This window comes from Rhinopithecus roxellana, chromosome 12 (genome assembly GCF_007565055.1).
Source record: "Rhinopithecus roxellana isolate Shanxi Qingling chromosome 12, ASM756505v1, whole genome shotgun sequence".
Classification (NCBI taxonomy): Eukaryota; Metazoa; Chordata; class Mammalia; order Primates; family Cercopithecidae; genus Rhinopithecus; species Rhinopithecus roxellana.
Window position 1 is genome coordinate 27,066,936 of NC_044560.1, and position 21,489 is coordinate 27,088,424.

At 49.1% G+C, this 21,489-nt stretch overlaps 1 protein-coding gene across 1 annotated transcript in view; it reads left to right on the forward strand.

Moving 5' to 3' along the window:
- The window catches only part of FHAD1 (forkhead associated phosphopeptide binding domain 1), a 160,624-nt gene that overhangs the window by 55,675 nt on the left and 83,460 nt on the right, over positions 1 to 21,489 (forward strand). Inside the window, exons 6-10 of the mRNA XM_010370076.2 lie at positions 3,956 to 4,192; positions 10,398 to 10,521; positions 15,396 to 15,526; positions 19,693 to 19,782; positions 21,195 to 21,299. Coding sequence (XP_010368378.1) covers positions 3,956 to 4,192; positions 10,398 to 10,521; positions 15,396 to 15,526; positions 19,693 to 19,782; positions 21,195 to 21,299 — 687 coding nt within the window. The remainder of the gene's footprint in view (positions 1 to 3,955; positions 4,193 to 10,397; positions 10,522 to 15,395; positions 15,527 to 19,692; positions 19,783 to 21,194; positions 21,300 to 21,489) is intronic.

The following is a 21,489-nucleotide window of genomic DNA, read 5'->3' on the forward strand; positions in this document are numbered from 1 at the left end:
GAGACAGGAAGAGAGGTCAGAACAGATGAATGTAAGCATGCCTGGGAAGGATGGATCCAGGCTGATTTCGCCTCACTTAGCCACAACCTGAAAATTATATTATAATCGACTACTTTTGCACCAACCTAATACTAAAAGCAGTAGTCCAACAATGCCATGCTTCCCCTAAAGATCAGGGCCTGAGCCTGCAGCAATTCTCAGAGTCTGTAAGGAGCAGAACCACCTGGAACTCTTGTCACACATGGGAGTGACATTTCCAGGAATCTGCAGCAATGGTGAGTAAGGTGGGAAGTCAGGTTTGGATGCTCTGTCAGTTACCCATTGCTGTAAACAAGGGAGCCCAAAACTTAGTGGCTTGAAACAGCAATTTATTTCCCACAATTCTATGGGTCGCCTTGGAAGGTTCTCCTGCTGGTGTCTTCTGCCTCACTCATGCAACCGCAGTCAGCCAGTGGCATGGCAGGGACTGATGGTCTCAGAAGTCCTCATTCCCATGTCTGGGACCTCAGTTGGGACACCTGGAATTAGTTTTGTTGTTTGTTTGTTATTGTTTTTTTTAGTTTCTTCCCACAGACAGATTTTTTTTTTGAAGTTTTTATAGAGTTTTTATTAGTTTTCTTTTTTTAATTTTTCCTTAAGTTATTGGGGTACAGGTGGTATTTGGTTACATGAGTAAACTAGTACAGCCACTATGGAAAACAGCATGGAGGTGCCTTAAAGAACTAAATGCAGAACCACCATTTGACCTGGAAATCCCACTACTGGGTATCTACTCAGAGGAAAAGCAGTCATTATTTGAAAAAGATACTTGCACATACATGTTTATAGCAGCACAATTCACAATTGCAAAATCACGGAACCAATGCAAATGCCCATCCATCAACAAGTGGGTAAAGAAACTGTGGTATATATATTCAATGGAATACTACACAGCCATAAAAAGGAATGAATTAACAGCATTTCCAGTGGACCTGGATGAGATTGGAGACTATTATTTTAAATGAAGTAACTCAGGAATGGAAAACCAAACATCGTATGTTCTCACTGATATGTGGGAGCTAAGCTATGAGGACACAAAAGCATAAGGATGATACAGTGGACTTTGGGGATTTGGGGGGAAGAGTGGGAGAAGGGTGAGGGATCAAAGTCTACGAATATGATGCAGTGTATACTGCTCGGGTGATAGGTGCACCAAAATCTCACCATTAAAAATCACCACTAATGGAATTGGGAGCCCTCTCTTCATGTGGCTTTTCATCCTGGGCTTCTTCATAGCAGTACAGTGGTCTCTGGGTTTCCAGAGGTCCAGGACAGAAGCTGTACAGCCTCTTAAGAAATTGCTTGGAGACCACCCAACATCACGTCTATCACTTTCTCTTGGTCAAAGCAGATCACAGGGCCAGCCTACATTTAGGGGGTGGGGAAATAGACTCCACTGCTTGATGGCAGAAGCTGCAAAGTTATTTGTAGCCATTTTTAATCCACCACAGTTGTTAAGCTGGAAATAGGATGCAACCACATTTCTAAATTTTTACTATTTATGAAGTATTTATGCCTTGACTTGTCAGGACTCCTTCAAGTGCAAGTGACAACAAACAAATTGGTTTAAGAAAAAATAGGCTGGGCTCAATGGCTCACGCCTGTAATCTTAGCACTTTGGGAGGCCAAGCAGGAGGATTACCTGAGCCCAGAAGTTCAAACCCAGCCTGGGGAACATTAAGACTCCATCTCTGCAAAAAAAAAAAAAAAAAAAAAAAAAAAAAAAAAAAAAAAAAAATTTGCCACACATAGTGGAACTTGCCTATAGTCCCAGCTACTAGGGAGGCTGAGGTGGGAGAATCACTTGAGCCCAGGGGATCAAGGCTGCAATGAGCTGTGATTGCGCCACTGTGCTCCAGTTTGGGTGACAGAGCAAGACCCTGTCTCAAAAAAAAAAAAAAGAAAGAAAGAAAAGAAAAATAGAAACTAAAAACATTTTTTATTGTCTCATTTTATTGGAAAATATAAAAGCCAACCAGCTTCAGGCATGACTGGATCTAGGAGCTTAAATGATCAGGGTGCTCCCCGCTATCAGTTTCTCCACTGCTTCCCTCATAGTTCTGCTTTCTGCAGCAGGCTGGCTTCTTATGTTGGAAAACATGACTGTAGACAAACTGAAGTCTCTGAAGATTATGATCCCAAAGGAAGCAAGAGCTTCTTCCTCTTTTAAGTAATACATGAAATCTCTGAGAAAATGCCAGCTGACCAACCTGGGTCACATGCACAATGCCAAGCGGGACAGGAAGGATCAGGGCACATAACTGACCCTCCTGCCAAGACCACGTGGAAGGGTCAGGGGTGCTCCCTCAAGGAAGTCACAGGGTCCTCACCAGAAAGGCAGGAACCGTAGCTGTGCACCATAAGCTGCAGGCTTCTCTATACTTCAGCGCCCAGCACAAGCATGGCACACAGTAGATGCTCAATACATGTTTGTTGTGTGGATATTGAACAAACACCTGGCTGGAAATGGAGCCCTCGGGTAACTCATATTGAATGAGGCAAGGGGCTGCCTCAGAGCGTGGACTCTGTTTGAGGCTGTCCTTTGAAATGTTGCCACAAGCACTCACAGGGACCCAAGGACAGAGCCTGGACAGCAGTCGGGCTCCATCATGACCAAAACCCGGTGGTTCCCCAGGTTAGCAAACTAGAAGGTCGAGCTCCCCAGGCAATGTGCTGGCCTAGAAGCTGCCCACCCGCTTCCTTCTAACCGGTGGAAAATTGCATGGAGAGCGGAGTTTCCTCGCAAAGTAACTGATCAGGAACTCTGTAGCTGCCTATGAATCACATCGGGGAATTTTTGTTCGCAGTCTTCCTGATATTTTATTGATGAGTTCTGGCGAGAAGTTTGGGGGAATTTTCCCCCCTTTTTCGGGAAACCTAACCAATTCTTCGGCTACAGTGTTTTTTCTTTTGGGGAGATGGGGGACTGGGTTAATGAGACCTGTGGGTACAGCCTGCCAAGCCCAAAGTTTTTTCCAGCCTGAAGTTTACGAGAACCTACATACATAAATCACCATTCCCCTCTCATTTATTTTTCATGACTCAGTTACCTGGAATACATTTTTATGTGAATAACCAAAAGAGCCAGGGAATAACTGAAGAGAGGAAAGGGGAAAAGCTATTTCAGAATGTATTAAATTTGTAAAGTTAAATAGCCCCATTATAGTCAGAATGTGGTTGAATAGAGTCATTTCCTTAATTACCTTTCCTTGGTCCCCAGATGTTAGACTGAGGCCTGGTAAGTTAATTCCTAAAAATATTATAAATAAACTTTTTGGCAGCAAGAATTCCCAAGTGGGATGGTGGTTCTTAATGTGAAAGTATAATTTTAGGGGAAAGGAAAGTTTGTGTCCCTCTAAGGTATCCACATGCATTATAGGAGTCTATGTGCAAGCAGTCATTTTCACCAAATTGTCGTCTCTGTGAGTTTCCAAGTGACAGAGAGAGCCTCAAAGTCTGCCTTTCCCCTGCCTGCCTGCCCTTACTTTCCCAAAAGAATTACACTATAATTTTCCTACCTTTTTTTGAGACAGAGTTTCACTCTTATTGCCCAGGCTAGAGTGCAATGGCATGGTCTTGGCCCACTGCAACCTCTGCATGGTCTTGGCCCACTGCAACCTCTGCCTCCCAGGTTCCAGCGATTCTCCTGTCTCAGCCTCCCAAGTAGCTGGGATTACAGGCACTCGCCACCACACCCAGCTAATTTTTTTATTTTCAGTAGAGACAGGGTTTCACCATGTTGGCCAGGCTGGTCTTGAACTCCTGACCTCAGGCGATCCACCCGCCTTGGCCTCCCGAAATGCTGGGATTACAGGCGCGAGCCACCGCACCCGGCCTCTACCTTTTTTTTTTTAAATGGGCTCAGCCTCACACCTAGGCCCACACCTAGTAAGCTTGCCATCTGATCTCTACCCAGGATCAAATAATTCTGCTGCTGGGAAAAGAGGTCAGCCGTCTCTCAGATTATGAAATTGAATCCAAATACAAAGATGTCATAATAGCAAACCTGCAGAACGAAGTGGCTGAGCTGAGTCAGAAGCTGTCGGAGACCACCACCTCTAGGCAGAATGAGAGGGAGATCTCACAGAAGTGTCAGGTTCTGGATGAAGACATCGATGCCAAACAGAAGGAGATCCAGAGCTTGAAAAGCCAGGTAGGCAGAGCCTGAGAGGTACAGCACAGCTCTCAGACCAAGGCCTGGGAGGCTCCAAGAGTACCAGCCAAGGTGAGACACCCGGAGTTAGGGAACAGGTGGTCAGTGGAGCATGGTGGTTAAGAACACAAATCCACAAGGTTGAGAGACTCGGCAGTTTCCTAGCATGGTAAGAACAAGATCAGCCTTTGTTCAGCACTGGCCACAAGCAAGAACTAGTACAAAGCACTTTGGATTAACTTATTTAAACCTCACAATCCTCTGACACATCCAATCCACAGATGAAGGGTCTAAGGCAGGCCCAGGCCGGGCACGGTGGCTCACACCTCTAATCTGGCACTTTGGGAGGCCAAGGCAGGCAGATCACTTGAGGTCAGGAGTTCGAGACCAGCCTGGCCAATATGGTGAAACCCCATCTCTATTAAAAATACAAAATTTAGCCAGGTGTGGTAGTGCATGCCTGTAATCCCAACTACTCAGGAGGCCAAGGCTGAACCTGGGAAGCAGAGGTTAGTGAACCGAGATTGCGCCACTGCACTCCAGCCTGGGTGACAGAGTGAGACCCTGTCTCAAAAAGAAAGAAAGAAAAAAGTCTAAGACAGGCCCAGAGACACCCAGGAACTGCTTACAGCTTGCACAGTGCGTGAGAGGTGGCGGTGCAATTTGAACTCAGGTCCACCTTCTCGCAGACCCCATGTTCTCACCCCGATTTCCTATTTCCCCATGATGCTGTCACTTCGGTGACTGCATCTCACCCAAATCCAGCACCAGCCAGAGAGAGCTATGGGCAGTTAGCTAAGTGGGGAGAAGGAACCACCCAGTGTTCCAAACACAGAGGCCTTTACCAAACCCTGAGGGCAGTTAGTTACTGGTTCCCTTACAGGGAATTTCATCAAACAAAAATTCTTCACCTGGAATTTCTGAATTTACTAGTCATGTACGTTTCTCTTGAAACTTGATTCAAATTCCTTTTTTTTTACTTTAAAATTGGTTGGTGATGGCCGGGCGCGGTGGCTCACACCTATAATCCCAGCACTCGGGAGGCCGAGGCAGGAGAATCGCTTGATCCTGGGAGGTGGAGGTTGTAGTGAGCTGAGATGGTGCCACCGCACTTTAGCCTGGGGAACAGAGCAAGACTCTGTCTCAAAAAAAAAAAAAAAAGAAAGAAAGAATTACTCTTGACTTATTTATACTCCTCCCCCCACTTTGATCTTGGCTCATAATTGAAAGATGATAATTTTATAACAAAGCATCTCTGAGCTAAAGGATGCAGTTGGTCTGAATCCAAATCAAGTTTCATCTGCTCACATTTTAGTCTCTTAAATATTCTACTGCCAACAGAACATTCAAGCAGACGTATAAGCCACATGGCAGGTTGATTTATTGTTCTGATTACTTTATTCTCCCGGGTCTCCTGAAAGTGTGTGCATAACGATTTGCTCTCAAAGCCCTTCAATCCAATACAGTACCCCAAGACGATGCGTACCGCCGTGCAGTCTGCGCTGCCTGTGCTAATTAGAAGCTGAATTAGTATCTTGAAGCAATCAGTCTTCCTAGCACTATTAACTTTCCTATGACCCAGTGCCCATTTTATTACACAGTATAACAGGCACTAAACACCTGGGGATTTATGCCAATTATGGACAATATGGGTATTTATTTTGGTCATGAAATTGATGAAGATGTTTGAGGACTACTTGGAGTTTTCCCACAGTCTGATATCCTAAAGCTCTGATACTTAGATTGAAACATTTCCTGTCTGTCAGACAGCACTGGAGTCTGGGGGATGTGTTTTGCCATCCCTTCTGGAAGTTTCTCTCTGTGTTGTGCCTCTGGTATGCAAACAAAAGCATTAAGCTGAGAAGAGCTGTAACTTAAAAAAAAATCCGGCCGGGCGCGGTGGCTCAAGCCTGTAATCCCAGCACTTTGGGAGGCTGAGACGGGCGGATCACGAGGTCAAGAGTCGAGACCATCCTGGCTAACACGGTGAAACCCCGTCTCTACTAAAAAAAAAAAAAAAAAACTAGCCGGGCGAGGTGGCGGCACCTGTAGTCCCAGCTACTCGGGAGGCTGAGGCAGGAGAATGGCGTCAACCCGGGAGGCGGAGCTTGCAGTGAACTGAGATTCGGCCACTGCGCTCCAGCCTGGGCCGCGACAGAGCGAGACTCCGTCTCAAAAAAAAAAAAAAAAAATCCAAGTGCTTTTTTAAAGGGAGAATTGCATGTCCCCACAGAAAACAGGAAGAAGTGAAATAATTTTTTTCACTCCAAGTTTTCAAAGTGCAGACCTGCACAAGTATGGCCTTGGAGCCCATGTCCCTCCATCTTCTAGTGAGCACCCCTTCTCCAGTGTCTCAGATGCCCCAGGGAAAATGTGAGTGGTGCACGAAATGGGCTGTATAAATTGTGAAACCTTGATCCTTCTGTTAATTCTACCACCGAGTCATAGCCACAAGGTTTTCAGGGAGAGACACTAAAACAGACTATGAGCGCCACCTGGTGGCCAGGTGCAGGGCACACCGTATCCGCATCGTTGGTGTCCCCCCACTCCCACCCTGTCATATGTTATGATATGCCTGAAACACGATGTGATGATTAACAGGAATTCTTGCACTCCTCTTAATAACAGTCACACTGGTGTTTAAGTGAGCCTAGGCAAGGCTTACAAATGCACACAGAAATATTATCAATCTAACTTCCTGGAGACAGGCAAGAGAAGCAGAAGCTAAAACACATCGTAGAATAATCAGAGCTAGTATCTGTGTGTGTGCCAGGCATGGTCTGAGTAATCTTACATGTACTAACTTATTAAAATACTTTCAACAACCCTGAAATTACGACCGTCACCGCACTTACAGAATAAAAAAGTGGGACAGAATTGGTGTCCTCCCTACCTTTACACAGAGACCGATTTTGCAGATGGCAGTCTGGCTCCTGCGTCCCTACCGTGCTCCATGGCCTCGGGCTCTTAATGCTGGTTCCTAGAGCCATGTGATAAGTGGGAAGAACTGGAAGCAGGCAACTAAAGCCTGGATTTGGATCATAACTCTACCACTGACTGATCTGTGCAGTCCCAAGCAAGCAACCTCACTCCCTGAGTCTTAATTTCCTCACTTGCAAAATGGGAGCTGATATGGCTTGGCTGCGTCCCCACCAAATCTCAACTTGAATTGTATCCCAGAAATCCCATGTGTTGTGGGAGGGACCCAGGAAGAGGTAATTGAATCACGGGGGCCAGTATTTCCTGTGCTGTTCTCGTTATAGTGAATAAGTCTCAGGAGATCTGATGGGTTTATCGGGGGTTTCCACTTTTGCTTCTTCCTCATTTTCTCTTGCTGCCACCATGTAAGAAGTGCCTTTCACTTCCCACCATGATTCTGAGGCCTCTCTGACCATGTGGAACTGTAAGTCCAATTAAACCTCTTTTTCTTCCCAGTATCGGGTATGGCTTTATCAGCAGTGTGAAAACAGACTAATACACTAAATTGGTATCAATACAGTGGGGCATTGCTGAAAAGATACCTGAAAATGTGGAAGCAGCTTTGGAACTGGCTAACAGAGGTTGGAACAGTTTGGAGGGCTCAGAAGAAAACAGGAAAACGTGGGAAAGTTTGGAACTTTCAAAAGACTTGCTGAATGGCTTTGACAAAAAGCCTGATAGCAATGTGGACAATCAGGCCCAGGCTGAGGCGGTCTCAGATGGAGATGAGGAACTTGTTGGGAACTGGAGCAAAGGTGACTCTTGTTATGTTTTAGCAAAGAGGCTGGCGTCATTTTGCCCCTGCCCTAAAGATTTGTGGAACTTTGAACTTGAGAGAGATAATTTAGTGTATCTGGCAGAAGAAATTTCTAAGCAGCAAAGCATTCAAAAGGTGACTTGGGTGCTGTTAAAAGCATTCCATTTTAAAAGGGACACAGCATAAAAGTTCAGAAAATTTGCAGCCTGGTGATGGAGTAGAAAAGAAAAACCCATTTTCTGGGGAGAAATTCTAGCCAGCTGCAGAAATTTGCTTAAGTACCTAGGAGACTAATGTTAATCCCCAAGGCCATGGGGAAAATATCTCCAGGGCATGTCAGAGATCTTCACAGAAGCCCCTCCCATCACAGGCCCAGAGGCCCAGGAGGAAAAAGTGGTTTTGTGGGCCAGGCCCAGGGTCCCCCTGCTGTGTGCAGCCTAGGCTCTTGGTGCCCTGTATCCCACACCCTCCAGCCATGGCTAAAAGGGGCCAACATAGAGATCAGGCTGTGGCTTCAGAGGGTGGAAGCCCCAAGCCTTGGCAGCTTCCACATAGTGTTGAGCCTGCAGGTGCACGGAAGTCAAGAATTGAAGTTTGGGAACCTCCACCTGAATTTCAGAAGATGTATGGAAATGCCTGGATGCGCATGCAGAAGTTGGCTGTGGGGTTGGGGCCCTCATGGAGAACCTTTGCTACGGTAGTGCAGACGGGAAATGTGGGGTCAGAGCCCCTACACAGAGTCCCTACTGGGGCATTGCCTAGTGGAGCTGTGAGAAGAGGGCCCCCATCCTCTAGACCCCAGAATGGTAGATTCACCAATGGCTTGAATTGTGCTCCTGGAAAAGCCACAGACACTCAATGCCAGCCCGTGAAAGCAGCTGGGAGAGAGGCCATACCCTGCAAAGCAACAGGGGCGGAGCTGCCCAAGACCATGGAAACCTACCTCTTGCATCAGCGTAATCTGGATGTGAGACCTGGAGTCAAAAGATCATTTTGGAGCTTTAAAGTGTGACTGCACTGCTGGATTTCAGACTTGCATGGGCCCTGTAACCCTTTGTTTTGGCCAATTTCTCCTATTTGGAATGGCTGTATTTACCCAATACGTGTACCCCCATCATACCTAGGAAGTAACTAGCTTGCTTTTGATTTTACAGGCTCATAGGCAGGAAGGACTTGCCTTGTCTCAGATGAGACTTTGGACTGTGGGCTTTTGAGTTAATGCTGAAATGAATTAAGACTTCGGGGGACTATTGGGAAGGCATGGTTGGTTTTGAAATGTGAGGACATGAGATTTGGAGGGGCCAGGGGCAGAATGATATGGTTTGACTGTGTCCCCACCAAATCTCAACTTGAATTGTATCTCCCAGAGTTCTCGCGTATTGTGGGAGGGACACAGGGGGAGGTAATTGAATCATGGGGGCTGGTCTTTCCCAGGCTGTTCTTGTTATAGTGAATAAGTCTCACAAGCTCTGATGGGTTCATCAGGGGTTTCCACTTTTGCTTTTCCCTCATTTTCCCTTGCCGCCGCCATGATTCTGAGGCCTCCCCAGCCAGTGGAACTGTAATTCCAATTAAACTTCTTTTTCTTTTTCTTTTTCTTTTTTTTTTTAGACAGAGTCTCACTCTGTCACAAGGCTGGAGTCCAGTGGTGTGATCTCGGCTCACTGCAAGCTCTGTCTCCCGGGTTCACGCCATTCTCCTGCCTCAGCCTCCCGAGTAGCTGGGACTACAGACGCCCGCCACCACGCCTGGCTAATTTTTTGTGTTTTTAGTAGAGACGGGGTTTCACCGTGTTAGCCAGGATGGTCTCGATCTCCTGCCTTCATGATCCGCCTGCCTCGGCCTCCCAAAGTGCTGGGATTACAGGCATGAGCCACTGTGCCCGGCCTAAACCTCTTTTTCTTCCCAGACTCGGGTATGTCTTTACCACAGCATGAAAACAGACTAATACAGGAGCATTCCCCGGAGCCTCCTACAGAGAGACCATGAAGCTCTGTTGAAGGAGTAGTGTCTATGAGTGGCCTTTGTAAGCTCTAGAGTGTTCTGTGAGATATAACCTATTGTTATCATTTGAGGGAATTAATTTTATAACCTGCTTCCCTCTCTTGAACTTTGCTCTGTATCCAGTCAGTACTGGGTGACCTGGAACTAACAGGTGGTCTGTTTGTGGCTGAGAGTCCAAAGGTCATTGGAAGGCACATTAAGGAACCAGGTACCCCCAGTGGCAGCCGGGCCTGGGCCCCTTTATGGGCACAAAGATAAAGTTCATATTTTGATGCATAGGAAGTGGTGGTCCTTGAAGGAATAGGCCCTCCCCTGTCCCTCCCACTAGTTAAAACTAAAAAGCTTAGTTTCCCCAACACCCCAGCCAAAAATCAATCTGAATCTTTCTGTCAAGCTTGTAAGAAGTACCTGTGTGTCTCCCAGGCGTGGGCCAGCCCCCCCTGACTGTGCCGCCTCCTCCCACAGATCAATGCCCTGCAGAAAGGGTACAGCCAGGTGCTGTGCCAGACCCTGTCGGAGCGGAACTCAGAAATCACATCCCTGAAGAACGAGGGTGAGAACTTAAAGAGGGACAATGCTATCGCATCAGGTGAGCCCTTTTTGGAGTTGGGCCTGGGAGCTGCCACTCCCGCACCCCATGTTCTTGGCCACAGCAGACATCACCAGTCAACCATATACTTTTTGTTACTGAGCTTCGTTGCATCCTCAGTTCTTCCCAGCATCCCTTTAGGTAGCTCCTGTCCATGAATCTGAGTTCGTCCTTAGAGGTTTCTGTGCCATCTCTTCGCTAAAGGGCCTGCTGAACATGGACCTCACCAGGGAGCACACAGGACAAGCTGTGGCTCAGGCAGTCCCATGAGCCAGTTTGCTGTGAATGCGAACTAGAATGTGGCTAGAATGGGGTTGCCTGTTTAAGGCACCCAGCCCCTTACCCAATCTCACACTGGTGCTCTTGGGCCAGAGAGAAAGCATTTTGCTAATTGAGAGGTAGCTGATACTCCAGAACTTGGGTGGGAATGGGGCAGCCAACTCATGGCCCACCCTTGCCAGGCACAGTTGTTTCTTAGCCTGGATTCATTCATTCATTCATTCATTCATTCATTCAACACATTTATGGAGCACCTGCTAGATGCCAGGCACTGCTTTAGGCACTGGGGAGAGAGAGCCCTGAGCAAACGGTCAAGATCCCTCTGCTCACGGGGCTCACACGTGGGAGAGGATGAGAGACAGTAAGAAGTAAACAGATAAATGAACAAGCCCATACCAGAGAGAGATCCGTCCTCCAGAGGAAATAAAGCTGGACACCGTGGTGGGGAAGCGCTTCATGGGGTGAAGTGAAGGAGAATAGTGCAAGCTTGTCCAGCCCACGGCCTGCGGGCCACATGTGGCCCAGGACAGCTTTGAATGAGGCCCAACACAAATTCATCAACTTTCCTAAAACTTACGAGATTTTATTTTTTGGCAATTTTTGTTTGTTTTTTGTTTTTGTTTTTGTTTTAGCTCATCAGCTATTGTTAGCATGAGTGTATTTTATGCGTGGCCCAAGACCATTCTTCTTCTTCCAGTGTGGCTCAGGGAATCCAAAAGATTGGACACCCCTGGCTTAGTGCCTGGGCAGGGATATCTCTGAGGAGGTGGGAGGGGCTGTCGGGAAGCCCCTGGGAACCATATGCCGGGCAGAGATCATGGGTGTAAAGGCCCTGAGGCAGCACCAAGCGCAGTGTGGGAGCAGCAGCTACCGAGCGTGGCGGGGGTCAGGGAACAAGGGACTGTGGGACCCGGTGGGGTCGGGGGGGAGGCAGGGCCACATTACAGGGGAGGGGTTCAGCTTTTCTTCTAAGTGTGATGGGACACATTAGGGTTTTTAAGGCAGAGAATGACATGTCTAGAGACCTGCACATGATGGGGCCTTGGACAGAGAAAGGGGGAAGAGAGAAAAGCAGGAGGTGAGGAGGGAATGAATCCGGGTTGGGGATATTGCTCCTAAAGTCCCCCCTGCACAGCAGGAAATGTGCCCATGGCTGTGAAAGTTGAGCCTGGCATTGAGCCGGCACATCACTGTCTCTGCACGACCCAGGCCGCCTGGCCATGCCTTTCCCTCTGCCTCATTCTGCAGTCCCCCTCCCCACTCCAGCTTCTACCTCTGCTCTTGCCTAACTTGGAATGTTCTTGGATACTTGTGAGCCCTATGGGCAGGGCTGCTCTGGGCACCAGGCATACAAGGGGGATCTCACTGGGCCCTGCCCTCCTCCCCGGGGTCTGCCCATCACACCCCATCCACGCTGCAAGCTTGTCTCAGACACCACTTCTCTAATCAAGGCGTCAGATAGACCTGGGCTCAGGTATGACCTGGGATGGGCTACACTCTCACAACTCTAAGTGTGGTCCCTGCACCAGCAGCATCAGCATCACCTGGATCCTTGTGAGAAACTGGGAATTTCAGGCCCCACTCCTGACCTTCCGATCAGAGTCTTCACTTTCACAAGCCCCCTGGCTGCTGCATGTGCACACTCAAGCTCGAGAAGCACTGGGCCGAGTTATGCTGCAGTGACAAACAGTCCCCCAAGTCTCAGTGGCTCACAATAGATAGGTTCATATCCTGCTTCCTCCCTGGGCCCATCATGGGTCAGTAGGGGCTTTGGTCATTGTGGCCACTCAGTGACCCAGGCTCACAGAAACCATGACAACACATCACAAACCCCATCTTCCATGGCAAGAGAGGCAGATGGAGGAACAAGGTCCGGATTTCCTCACCTGCCTGAAACAACTCAAACAAACAAACAGAAAAAAAATGTCTGAAATAATGGTTTCCATATATTGGCCCCAAGAAGCATGTGACAATGATCTGGGAGGGAGTGGAAACAAACAAGATGAAACCTACGATTGCCCCCAGCTGGCTTGCACTCGAGAGAGTGTCCAGACCCCTTCCAGCAGGGAGGGGAAGCCAGACAGAGCCCAGCGGTCAGCCCGACTTGAGTAGATGGAGGTGGAGAAGCCAGCATAGCTTGAGTTTGCTGGGCGGCGTGCCAGGCGGGAGGGGCTGCACGGAGAGCACCCCGGAGATCTCAGAGGGTCCCCCTCAAGTCTTCAGCACAGTCGGGCGTGATCAGCACGTGCATGTGGGCAGGGAAGGAACCACCCGGGAGGAGCAGAGGGAACCATCTCAAAGCACACACAGGCCTGAGAGTAGCTCACTTCCCCACCATCCAGAATGGGGCAACCTTGTACTACAGAGGGCATCTGGTAGAGAATTGAGCCAAATTCACTCTAGAGAAAAGGTCACTCTGGTCCTGCCTCACAAAGCATGCAGGCAAGCCCCAGAGAGAGCAGTCTGTTTCCAGGGAACTTCACTGTGTCCCTGGACAAAGCTCATTTTTACAATGAAATTCTCAATCATGTTGTTCTTTATTACATATCTTTGATTGTGCAAGAAAGATTGATTCTTGATTAATACCCCCAACAAAACTAGGATGAATGTTTTTCTAAGAAAAGGACTGGGCCGGGCGCGGTGGCTCAAGCCTGTAATCCCAGCACTTTGGGAGGCCGAGATGGGCGGATCACGAGGTCAGGAGATCAAGACCATCCTGGCTAACACGGTGAAATCCCATCTCTACTAAAAAATACAAAAAACGGGCCGGGCGCGGTGGCTCAAGCCTGTAATCCCAGCACTTTGGGAGGCCGAGACGGGCGGATCACAAGGTCAGGAGATCGAGACCATCCTGGCGAACACAATGAAACCCCGTCTCTACTAAAAATACAAAAAACTAGCTGGGTGAGGTGGCGGGCGCCTGTAGTCCCAGCTACTTGGGAGGCTGAGGCAGGAGAATGGCGGGAACCCGGGAGGGGGAGCTTGCAGTGAGCTGAGATCCGGCCACTGCACTCCAGCCTGGGTGACAGAGCAAGACTCCGCCTCAAAAAAAAAAAAAAAAAAAACACAAAAAACGAGCCGGGCGAGGTGGCGGGCGCCTGTAGTCCCAGCTACTCGGGAGGCTGAGGCCGGAGAATGGCATAAACCCGGGGGGCGGAGCTTGCAGTGAGCTGAGATCCGGCCACTGCACTCCAGCCTGGGTGACAGAGCTAGACTCAATCTCAAAAAAAAAAAAAAAAAGAAAAAGAAAAGGACTGTATGAGATAATCCAATACCCCTGCATTATGCACCCTTCTCACTTTTTCTCCATGTGATAATACAATAATGTATTGGCTCTCTGCTGTCACATTACAAGTTATCCCTAAAAAAACAACATATATGTTTATCTTACCTAGTTTCTGTGGTTCAGGAGCTTGGGAGTGACTTAGTCTGGCTCAGGGTCTCTCACGAGGTTGCAGGAGCAACTGCTGCCATGTCATCGAAAACCTGACTAGGGCTTGAGGATTCCCTTCTGGAATGACTGGCTCACATGGCTGTTGGCTGTAGGCCTCAGTTCCTCACCATGTGTGCCCTTCCCTTGGGCTGCTTGAGTGTTCTCCCAACATGGCAGTTGGCTTTCCCCAGACTGAGTGACCCAAAGGAGAGCAAAGAAGAAACCACAACATCTTTGATGATTCGCCCTGGGAAGTCACATTCACCGCTTCCACAGTGCCATATGAGTTACACACGTCAGCCCTGTTCAGGTGGGAGGGGGCCACATTAGGCCAGGTATTCTAACAGGCAGGAATCATGGGGGCCCTTTTGCAAGCTGGCTACCACATAGAGTCATGGGTGGCAGGGAATAAACACTATGTGTTAGCCACTCTTCTATGTTCTTTATACAACAACTCTGTAGATACAATGAGAGGTTAAATAACTTGTTCAGACCACTAAGCTATGCTGGGCATTGTGGCTCACCTCTGTGATCCTAGCACTTTGGGAGACTGAGGCTGGTGGATTGCTTCAGCCTGGGAGTTTGAGACCAGCCTGGGCAACGTGGGCCAAACTCCATGTTTCCAAAAAATACAAAAATTAGCCAGGCAAAGTGGCACGTACCTGTAGTCCCAGCTACTTGGGAGGCCAAGGCAGGAGGATCGCCTGAGTCCAGGAGGTGGAGGCTGCAGTGAACCATGATCGTGCCACTGCGCTACAGCCTAGGTGACAGAGTGAGACCCTGTCTCAAGAAAAAAGACAACTGAGCTAGTAAGTGCTAGAGACGGTTTCCAAACTCAGATGAGTGTGTGAGTGTGGATCAACACGTCCCTTGCTGCCACAGGCCCATCTCATGGCCCTTCCTGGTCCCTCTCTCTGCTGAGCCTTTGTTCCCATGCAGGGCCGATGCCCAGAGCACCCCGACAGATGTTTCCTCTCCTTCTCACAGAGACCTTGAACACATGATGTGCAGTGGGTATTAGTCTCAACCCCATTCAAGCTCCTGGGATCCTTGGAGACACCTCCCTTCTCGGTGCCAGGCTCGTCACAAACTGGTTGACAGCGGCAGCGATGACAGTCATCCTCACTGCCTCTTTGACCTCTGTGAGTCTTCTTTTTTACAGGGATGGTGTCATCTTTGCAAAAAGACATGTTAGCAAAGGATGAGCAAGTTCAACAACTAAAGGAAAAAGTCAATCAACTAAAAAGTCAGAACAAAGACAAGGACCACCAGCTGGAAGCCCTTGGCTCTACAGTGAGTAAGGATGGCTGTGTCACCTTCTTGTAGCCATCGGGTGAAAAGCAACTAAAGTGAAGTCACGTGATTTGCTCGTTTCATTCACCCTGGGCTCCTGTTTTAAATTTCATTCCTTCCTCTCACACCATTGTGCGGGGGGCAGAGGGGTGGGGGACAATGTCCACCTAGAAAAACTAAAACAGCTAGCCAATTCTTTGCAGCTTTTCAAGGAGCAGCATGCATGTGCCCTAGAATAAGCAACTTAGCTTCAACTCCAGGAAACATTTTCTAATGCCTGTTATAAATGAGTTTGGTTAATTCCAGCAGTAAATGCACCTCTCAGCATGGATATTTCCGTGGCAAGGCTTAATATTAAGAATAGAGGCCGGGCGCGGTGGCTCAAGCCTGTAATCCCAGCACTTTGGGAGGCCGAGACGGACGGATCACGAGGTCAGGAGATCGAGACCATCCTGGCTAACATGGTGAAACCCCGTCTCTACTAAAAATACAAAAAACTAGCCGGGCGACGTGGTGGGCGCCTGTAGTCCCAGCTACTTGGGAGGCTGAGGCAGGAGAATGGCGTGAACCCGGGAGGCGGAGCTTGCAGTGAGCTGAGATCCGGCCACTGCACTCCAGCCTGGGCGGCAGAGCGAGACTCCGTCTCAAAAAAAAAAAAAAAAAAAGAATGGAATCACTGCATGCAAAAGAGGACACGGTGGGCTTCACCTCATCCCAGTCACCACTGGTTTGCAGAGTCACCTTCGAGGCAGAATGTTTGCAGATCCAAGTGCAGTTAGACAGACTTTCATTTCTTCCCTTAGACTTTATAGTGTGCATAAGAATATTCTATGTGTAGTGAACCTGGTAGGCAAGTCAAGGGCTGTTTAAAAGTAATTTTGAGGCCAGGCACGGTGGCTCATGCCTATAATCTTTTGGGAGGCCAAGGTGGGTGGATCACACGAGATCAGGAGTTTGAGGCCAGCCTGACCAACATGGTGAAAATTCATCTCTGCTAAAAATAACAAAAATTAGCCAGGTGCCTGTAATCCCACCTATTTGGGAGGCTGAGGCAGGAGACTCACTTGAACCCGTGAGGCAGAAGTTGCAGTGAGCTGAGGTCACGCCATTGCACTCCAGCCTGGGCAACAAGAATGAAACTCCATCTCTAATAATAATAATAATAATAATATTGACTGTTTTCAAAATTTACCTCAACGCTCTGACTTTAGAATACTGAACCTATAGGATTTCTCAGTATTTGTGAGATGTGTCTGTTTCGGTGAGTCAAGGTAAAACCTAACAGCTTTCATCTCAGGTGAGGTGTGCCTGAGGAGTTCGCCAAGTCTGCACAGGCACCCAGGTGGGGTGGATCTGGGGGTCCAAGAACGAAGCAACAGAAGTGACTTCTGGCGCCGACTTCAGTGCCTCAACTGGAGCTGGGGAAAGGCAGGACAGGAGCCGCGGGGGCACACAGACAGGGTCCCAGCCCAGAGTGGGCTTTTGTTGTAGCTGATGTGGCCTCCCCTTTGTCATCAGCGAAATGGAAATAACAAAATCAGTTTTGAGAAGTGAGAGGCCGGTTTTCATTGTGCGCTTTTGCCTCTGCGCCTGGTTAGCCCGCCTCAACAAGCCCTCTGCATCCGTCTCCGAGCAGGGTCACCGCCTGGATTACATCCGTTGTCGCTGTTTCAGGTGTGGAGTGTGTGTGTGGGGGGGTGTGTGGGTGTGTAGGTGAAAGTGTGAGTGAAGGTGTGTGTGGGTGTATGTGGGTGTGGAGGTGTGGTGTGGTGGTGTATGGGCCTGTGGGGGTGTGGTTGTGTGTAGATGAGTGTGTGGGTGTGTGTGGGTGTGGTGTGCAGGTATATGGGTGTGTGAGGGTGTGGATGTGTGTGAGTGTGTGGGTGAGTGAATGTGTATGGGTGTGGGGGGGTGTGGTGTGTGGGGGTGTATGGGTGTGTGTGGGTGTGGGTGTGTGTAGGTGTATGGTTGTGTGTGTGTGGGTGTGGTGTGCGGGTGTATGGGTTTGGGGGTGTGGATGTGTGTAGGTGAGTGGGTGCATGGGGGTGTGGATGTGTGGGTATGGTATGGGTGTGTGGATGTGTGGGTGTGGTGTGGGGTGCGTGGGTTGTGTGGATGTGTGAGGTGTGGGTGTGGTGGGTCTGTGTGTGGGGTGCGTGAGGTGTGTGGATGTGTGAGTGTGGTGTGGGGTGTGTGGGGTGCGTGGAGTGTGTGGATGTGTGTGTGTGGTGTGGGTGTGGTGTGGGTGTGGGTGTGGGTATGGTGTAGGTGTGGTGTGGGGGTGCGTGTGGGGTGTGTGGGTGTGTGGGTGTGGTGTGGGGTGTGTGTGGGGTGCGTGGGGTGTGTGGATATGTGGGGTGTGGGTGTGGTGTGGGGTGTGTGTGGGGTGCGTGGGGTGTGTGGATGTGTGGGTGTGGTGTGGGTGGGTGTGGTGTGGGTGTGTGTGGGGTGCGTGGGGTGTGTGGGTGCGTGGGTGTGGTGTTGGTGTGGTGGGTGTGTGTGGGGTGCATGGGGTATGTGGATGTGTGGGGTGTGGGCGTGGTGGGGGTGTGTGTGGGGTGTGTGGGGTGTGTGGGTGCGTGGGTGTGGTGTTGGTGTGGTGGGTGTGTGTGGGGTGCATGGGGTATGTGGATGTGTGGGGTGTGGGCGTGGTGGGGGTGTGTGTGGGGTGTGTGGATGTGTGTCGGGGATGTAGAGGTGATGTTAGGTAGGAAGAATGTGGAGAAACAGCACCTCCGGGGCTCTTCTACCCACAAAGTGCATTTGGGTTACTTGCGTCCCCATTTCCCTTCCCCGTGGACCTTGGAACAGGTCTGCCGTCTTCTCCAGGCCGCACCTGGCACTCATCAGCATGTGGGCTCCTTGTGACCAAGGGTGTTGCTCATGTGAACATCCAAAATGATTGTCTTTATTTTTCAAATTACATGTGCTGTGTTAATTTTAGAATAAAATGTAGATAAAACTGGAAAGCAAAATTAAAAAGAGAAGAGAAATGCCACCCCAAGAAATCTGTCAGTACTTGAGTGCATATTCCTCCTATTTTGTTTCCAAAATTACCTGGAAGAAAATACCTCCGTAACAGATATATAACAACAAATTTACACTCTACACATTTTTTAAACTTTAAACAATCACTGTTTCCCCACATGGATAAGAGCTTTTCTCATGGGTCTCTAAAGCTCCATCATAATTCTCTTGTCTGTGCACAGTGGTATCAAACAGCCCCTGGGTTATCGGACATGGGTGTTTCCTTTTTTTGTTTGTTTATTTTTGTTTTTGTTTTTGTTTTTGAGATGGAGTCTCGCTCTGTCTCACTCTGCCAGGCTGGAGTGCAGTGGCCAGATCTCCGCTCACTGCAAGCTCCGCCTCCCGGGTTCACGCCATTCTCCTGCCTCAGCCTCCCGAGTAGCTGGGACTACAAGTGCCCGCCACGACGCCCGGCTAATTTTTTGTATTTTTAGTAGAGATGGGGTTTCACCGTGTTCGCCAGGATGGTCTCGATCTCCTGACCTCGTGATCCGCCCGTCTCGGCCTCCCAAAGTGCTGGGATTACAGGCTTGAGCCACCGCGCCCGGCCGGGTATTTCATTTTAGTTCACTATGGCTAACAATACTCTCAAAAACATCCCTGAACCCACAGACTTGCTGATTTGCCCGATCATTGTCCTTATACATTCCTAAAGCAGAATTTCTGGGTCAAAAAGGAGGCCCATTATTTATGTTCTTAATGCCTGTTGCCAAATTGCCCCCCAGAACGGCTGTTCCATTTCCACCGCTGCTCCCAGCGCAGTGGTGTCTTGGAGGTGTAAATTGCATAGGGTACTAAGCCGTCCAAGCTCGCTAGTGGCCCTCCAAGGAAATCAGTGCTTATTCCTCAGTGCAGACTCTCCAAAGCTGGATTTTCCTTCTGGTTTAGATTGCTGGCTTTTGAAGATAAGAGTAGTGGCTTTATTCCTCTGATTTCCTGAGTGGAGAACCAGGAATGGCTGCGGGATCCTGTGTGTCTGTCAGACACCATGGGATGCCTTTGGGATCTCAGTGGGTGACTGGATGGAAACAGCAGGAAATGCTCTCAGGGGCTCACACAGGGCCTTGGAGCCCCTCCTTACCCCTACAATGCTACCTGGCCAACCTCAGTCTCTTTCTCTGTCGCCCTTTTCTCCACAGTGCTCGGTGCTAAAGGAAGAGTTAAAACAGGAAGATGCTCACAGGGAGCTCAGGGAAGCTCAGGAAAAAGAGTTAAAACTCTGCAAAACTGTGAGTTGAGCTTCCTCCTTCGTAGGTACCACCAGAAAACCAGAGTTTGACTTTCGGGTTCTTGGTGGGATCCTCGGCCATCGCTAAGCACGAAGCTCTGGGGCCCTGTGCATGCTTGTTTAACATAGTCTCATCGCTCTTTGATCTGCTGCTTCTGCAAGAAAGAGATGGGTGAAGGGGCCCCAGGATTCCCTGGGCAGTTGGCTCTAGCTCCCTCAAGGGTTTCCCCTGGGGTCAGGTTAGGGTTGAGACCTGGGACAGGGACAGGAGGCTGGCCAGCTGGCCACCACATGGTCCCCTGCCCCACCCCTGACCTGTGACTCCCAAAGGAGCGTTCCACTGTCCTAAGTTTTATCCTAGCCACAGGCACCATTGTTGACACTTGCTGAAGTATTTTTATTTAAACACCACCATTTAACACCTACTTGTAAAAACAAAACAAGGCCGGGAGTGGTGGCTCAAACCTGTAATCCTAGCACTTTGGGAGGCCAAGGTGGGTGGATTGCCTGAGCTCAGAGGTTCTAGACCAGCCTGGGGAACACGGTGAAACCCCGTCTCTACTAAAATACAAAAAAATTAGCTGGGCATGACGGCGTGCACCTGTAATCCGTGCACCTGTAATCCCAGTTGCTTGCTTGGGAGGCTGAGGCAGGAGAATTGCTGGAACCCGGGACGCAGAGACTGCAGTGAGCCAAGATCATACCACTGCACTCCAGCCTGGGCGACAGAGCGAGACTCTGTCACACACACACACACACACACACACACACACACACACACACACACACACACACTTTGCCTCATATAGAAGGTAGCACCATAAAAGTAAATACAATGAAAATAGGACCATTAAAAGTCGAAGGAGGTGTATTCCTCACACCCTCCGAATCCACCCCGCACATCACCAGGTGTGCGTTTTCCACTCGTTGGGAAGCTCAGCTTCTCCAACTTGCTCTTCCCCACGCTGGCGCCATTCCTCCAGGCCAGGAACATTTTACTCTCTGCCTCAAACAAAAAAGAAACATTTCATTGTTCCGTTCTTCTAGACCTTGCCTGTTGAGTCTTCCAAACAGCTGGTCCTTTAGGTTGAACTCAAACATATACCCCAAGAGCAGGATTTCTAGTGAGTTGATGGATGTCCTGTAGTCCTTAATCCAGGAGCTATACTGATTTCCAAAAGAAACTAATTTCCTTTATCCAGAACTTTTAACGTATCCGTTGAAAAATAAAGTCTGTTTTGCTGAGAGATGTAAAACCTTCCTCCGGGAGAAGGAATTAAGCTGATACCAGACAACGTTTCCACCTTAATGGATGGGATGCCAGGGGTGTCGAGGGCTCAGACCTCTCGGCCGAGAAGGCAGCTCCTGCCCCCATCAGGGAGGTTCACTCCTCTGTTCTTGAAACTTTTTCAGCAAATCCAAGACATGGAGAAAGAAATGAAGAAGCTTAGGGCAGAGCTGAGGAAGAGTTGTACTGAACAAAGCGTGATCTCTAGGACTCTGAGAGAAAAGAGCAAGGTACGTAGTGGACGACAGGCCCAGAGAGCAGTGTGGGCAGTAGCTCCCCACTCATCATCCCTGTTCGTCCTCTAAGTGGCCTATGCTGGTATTAACCCTTCTTACAGCTGAGAAAACTGAGGCTCACACAGGGAAAGGGACCAAGTTCACTCCATAACGTAGTTGTGGCAAGACTTGAACCGAGGTTGGT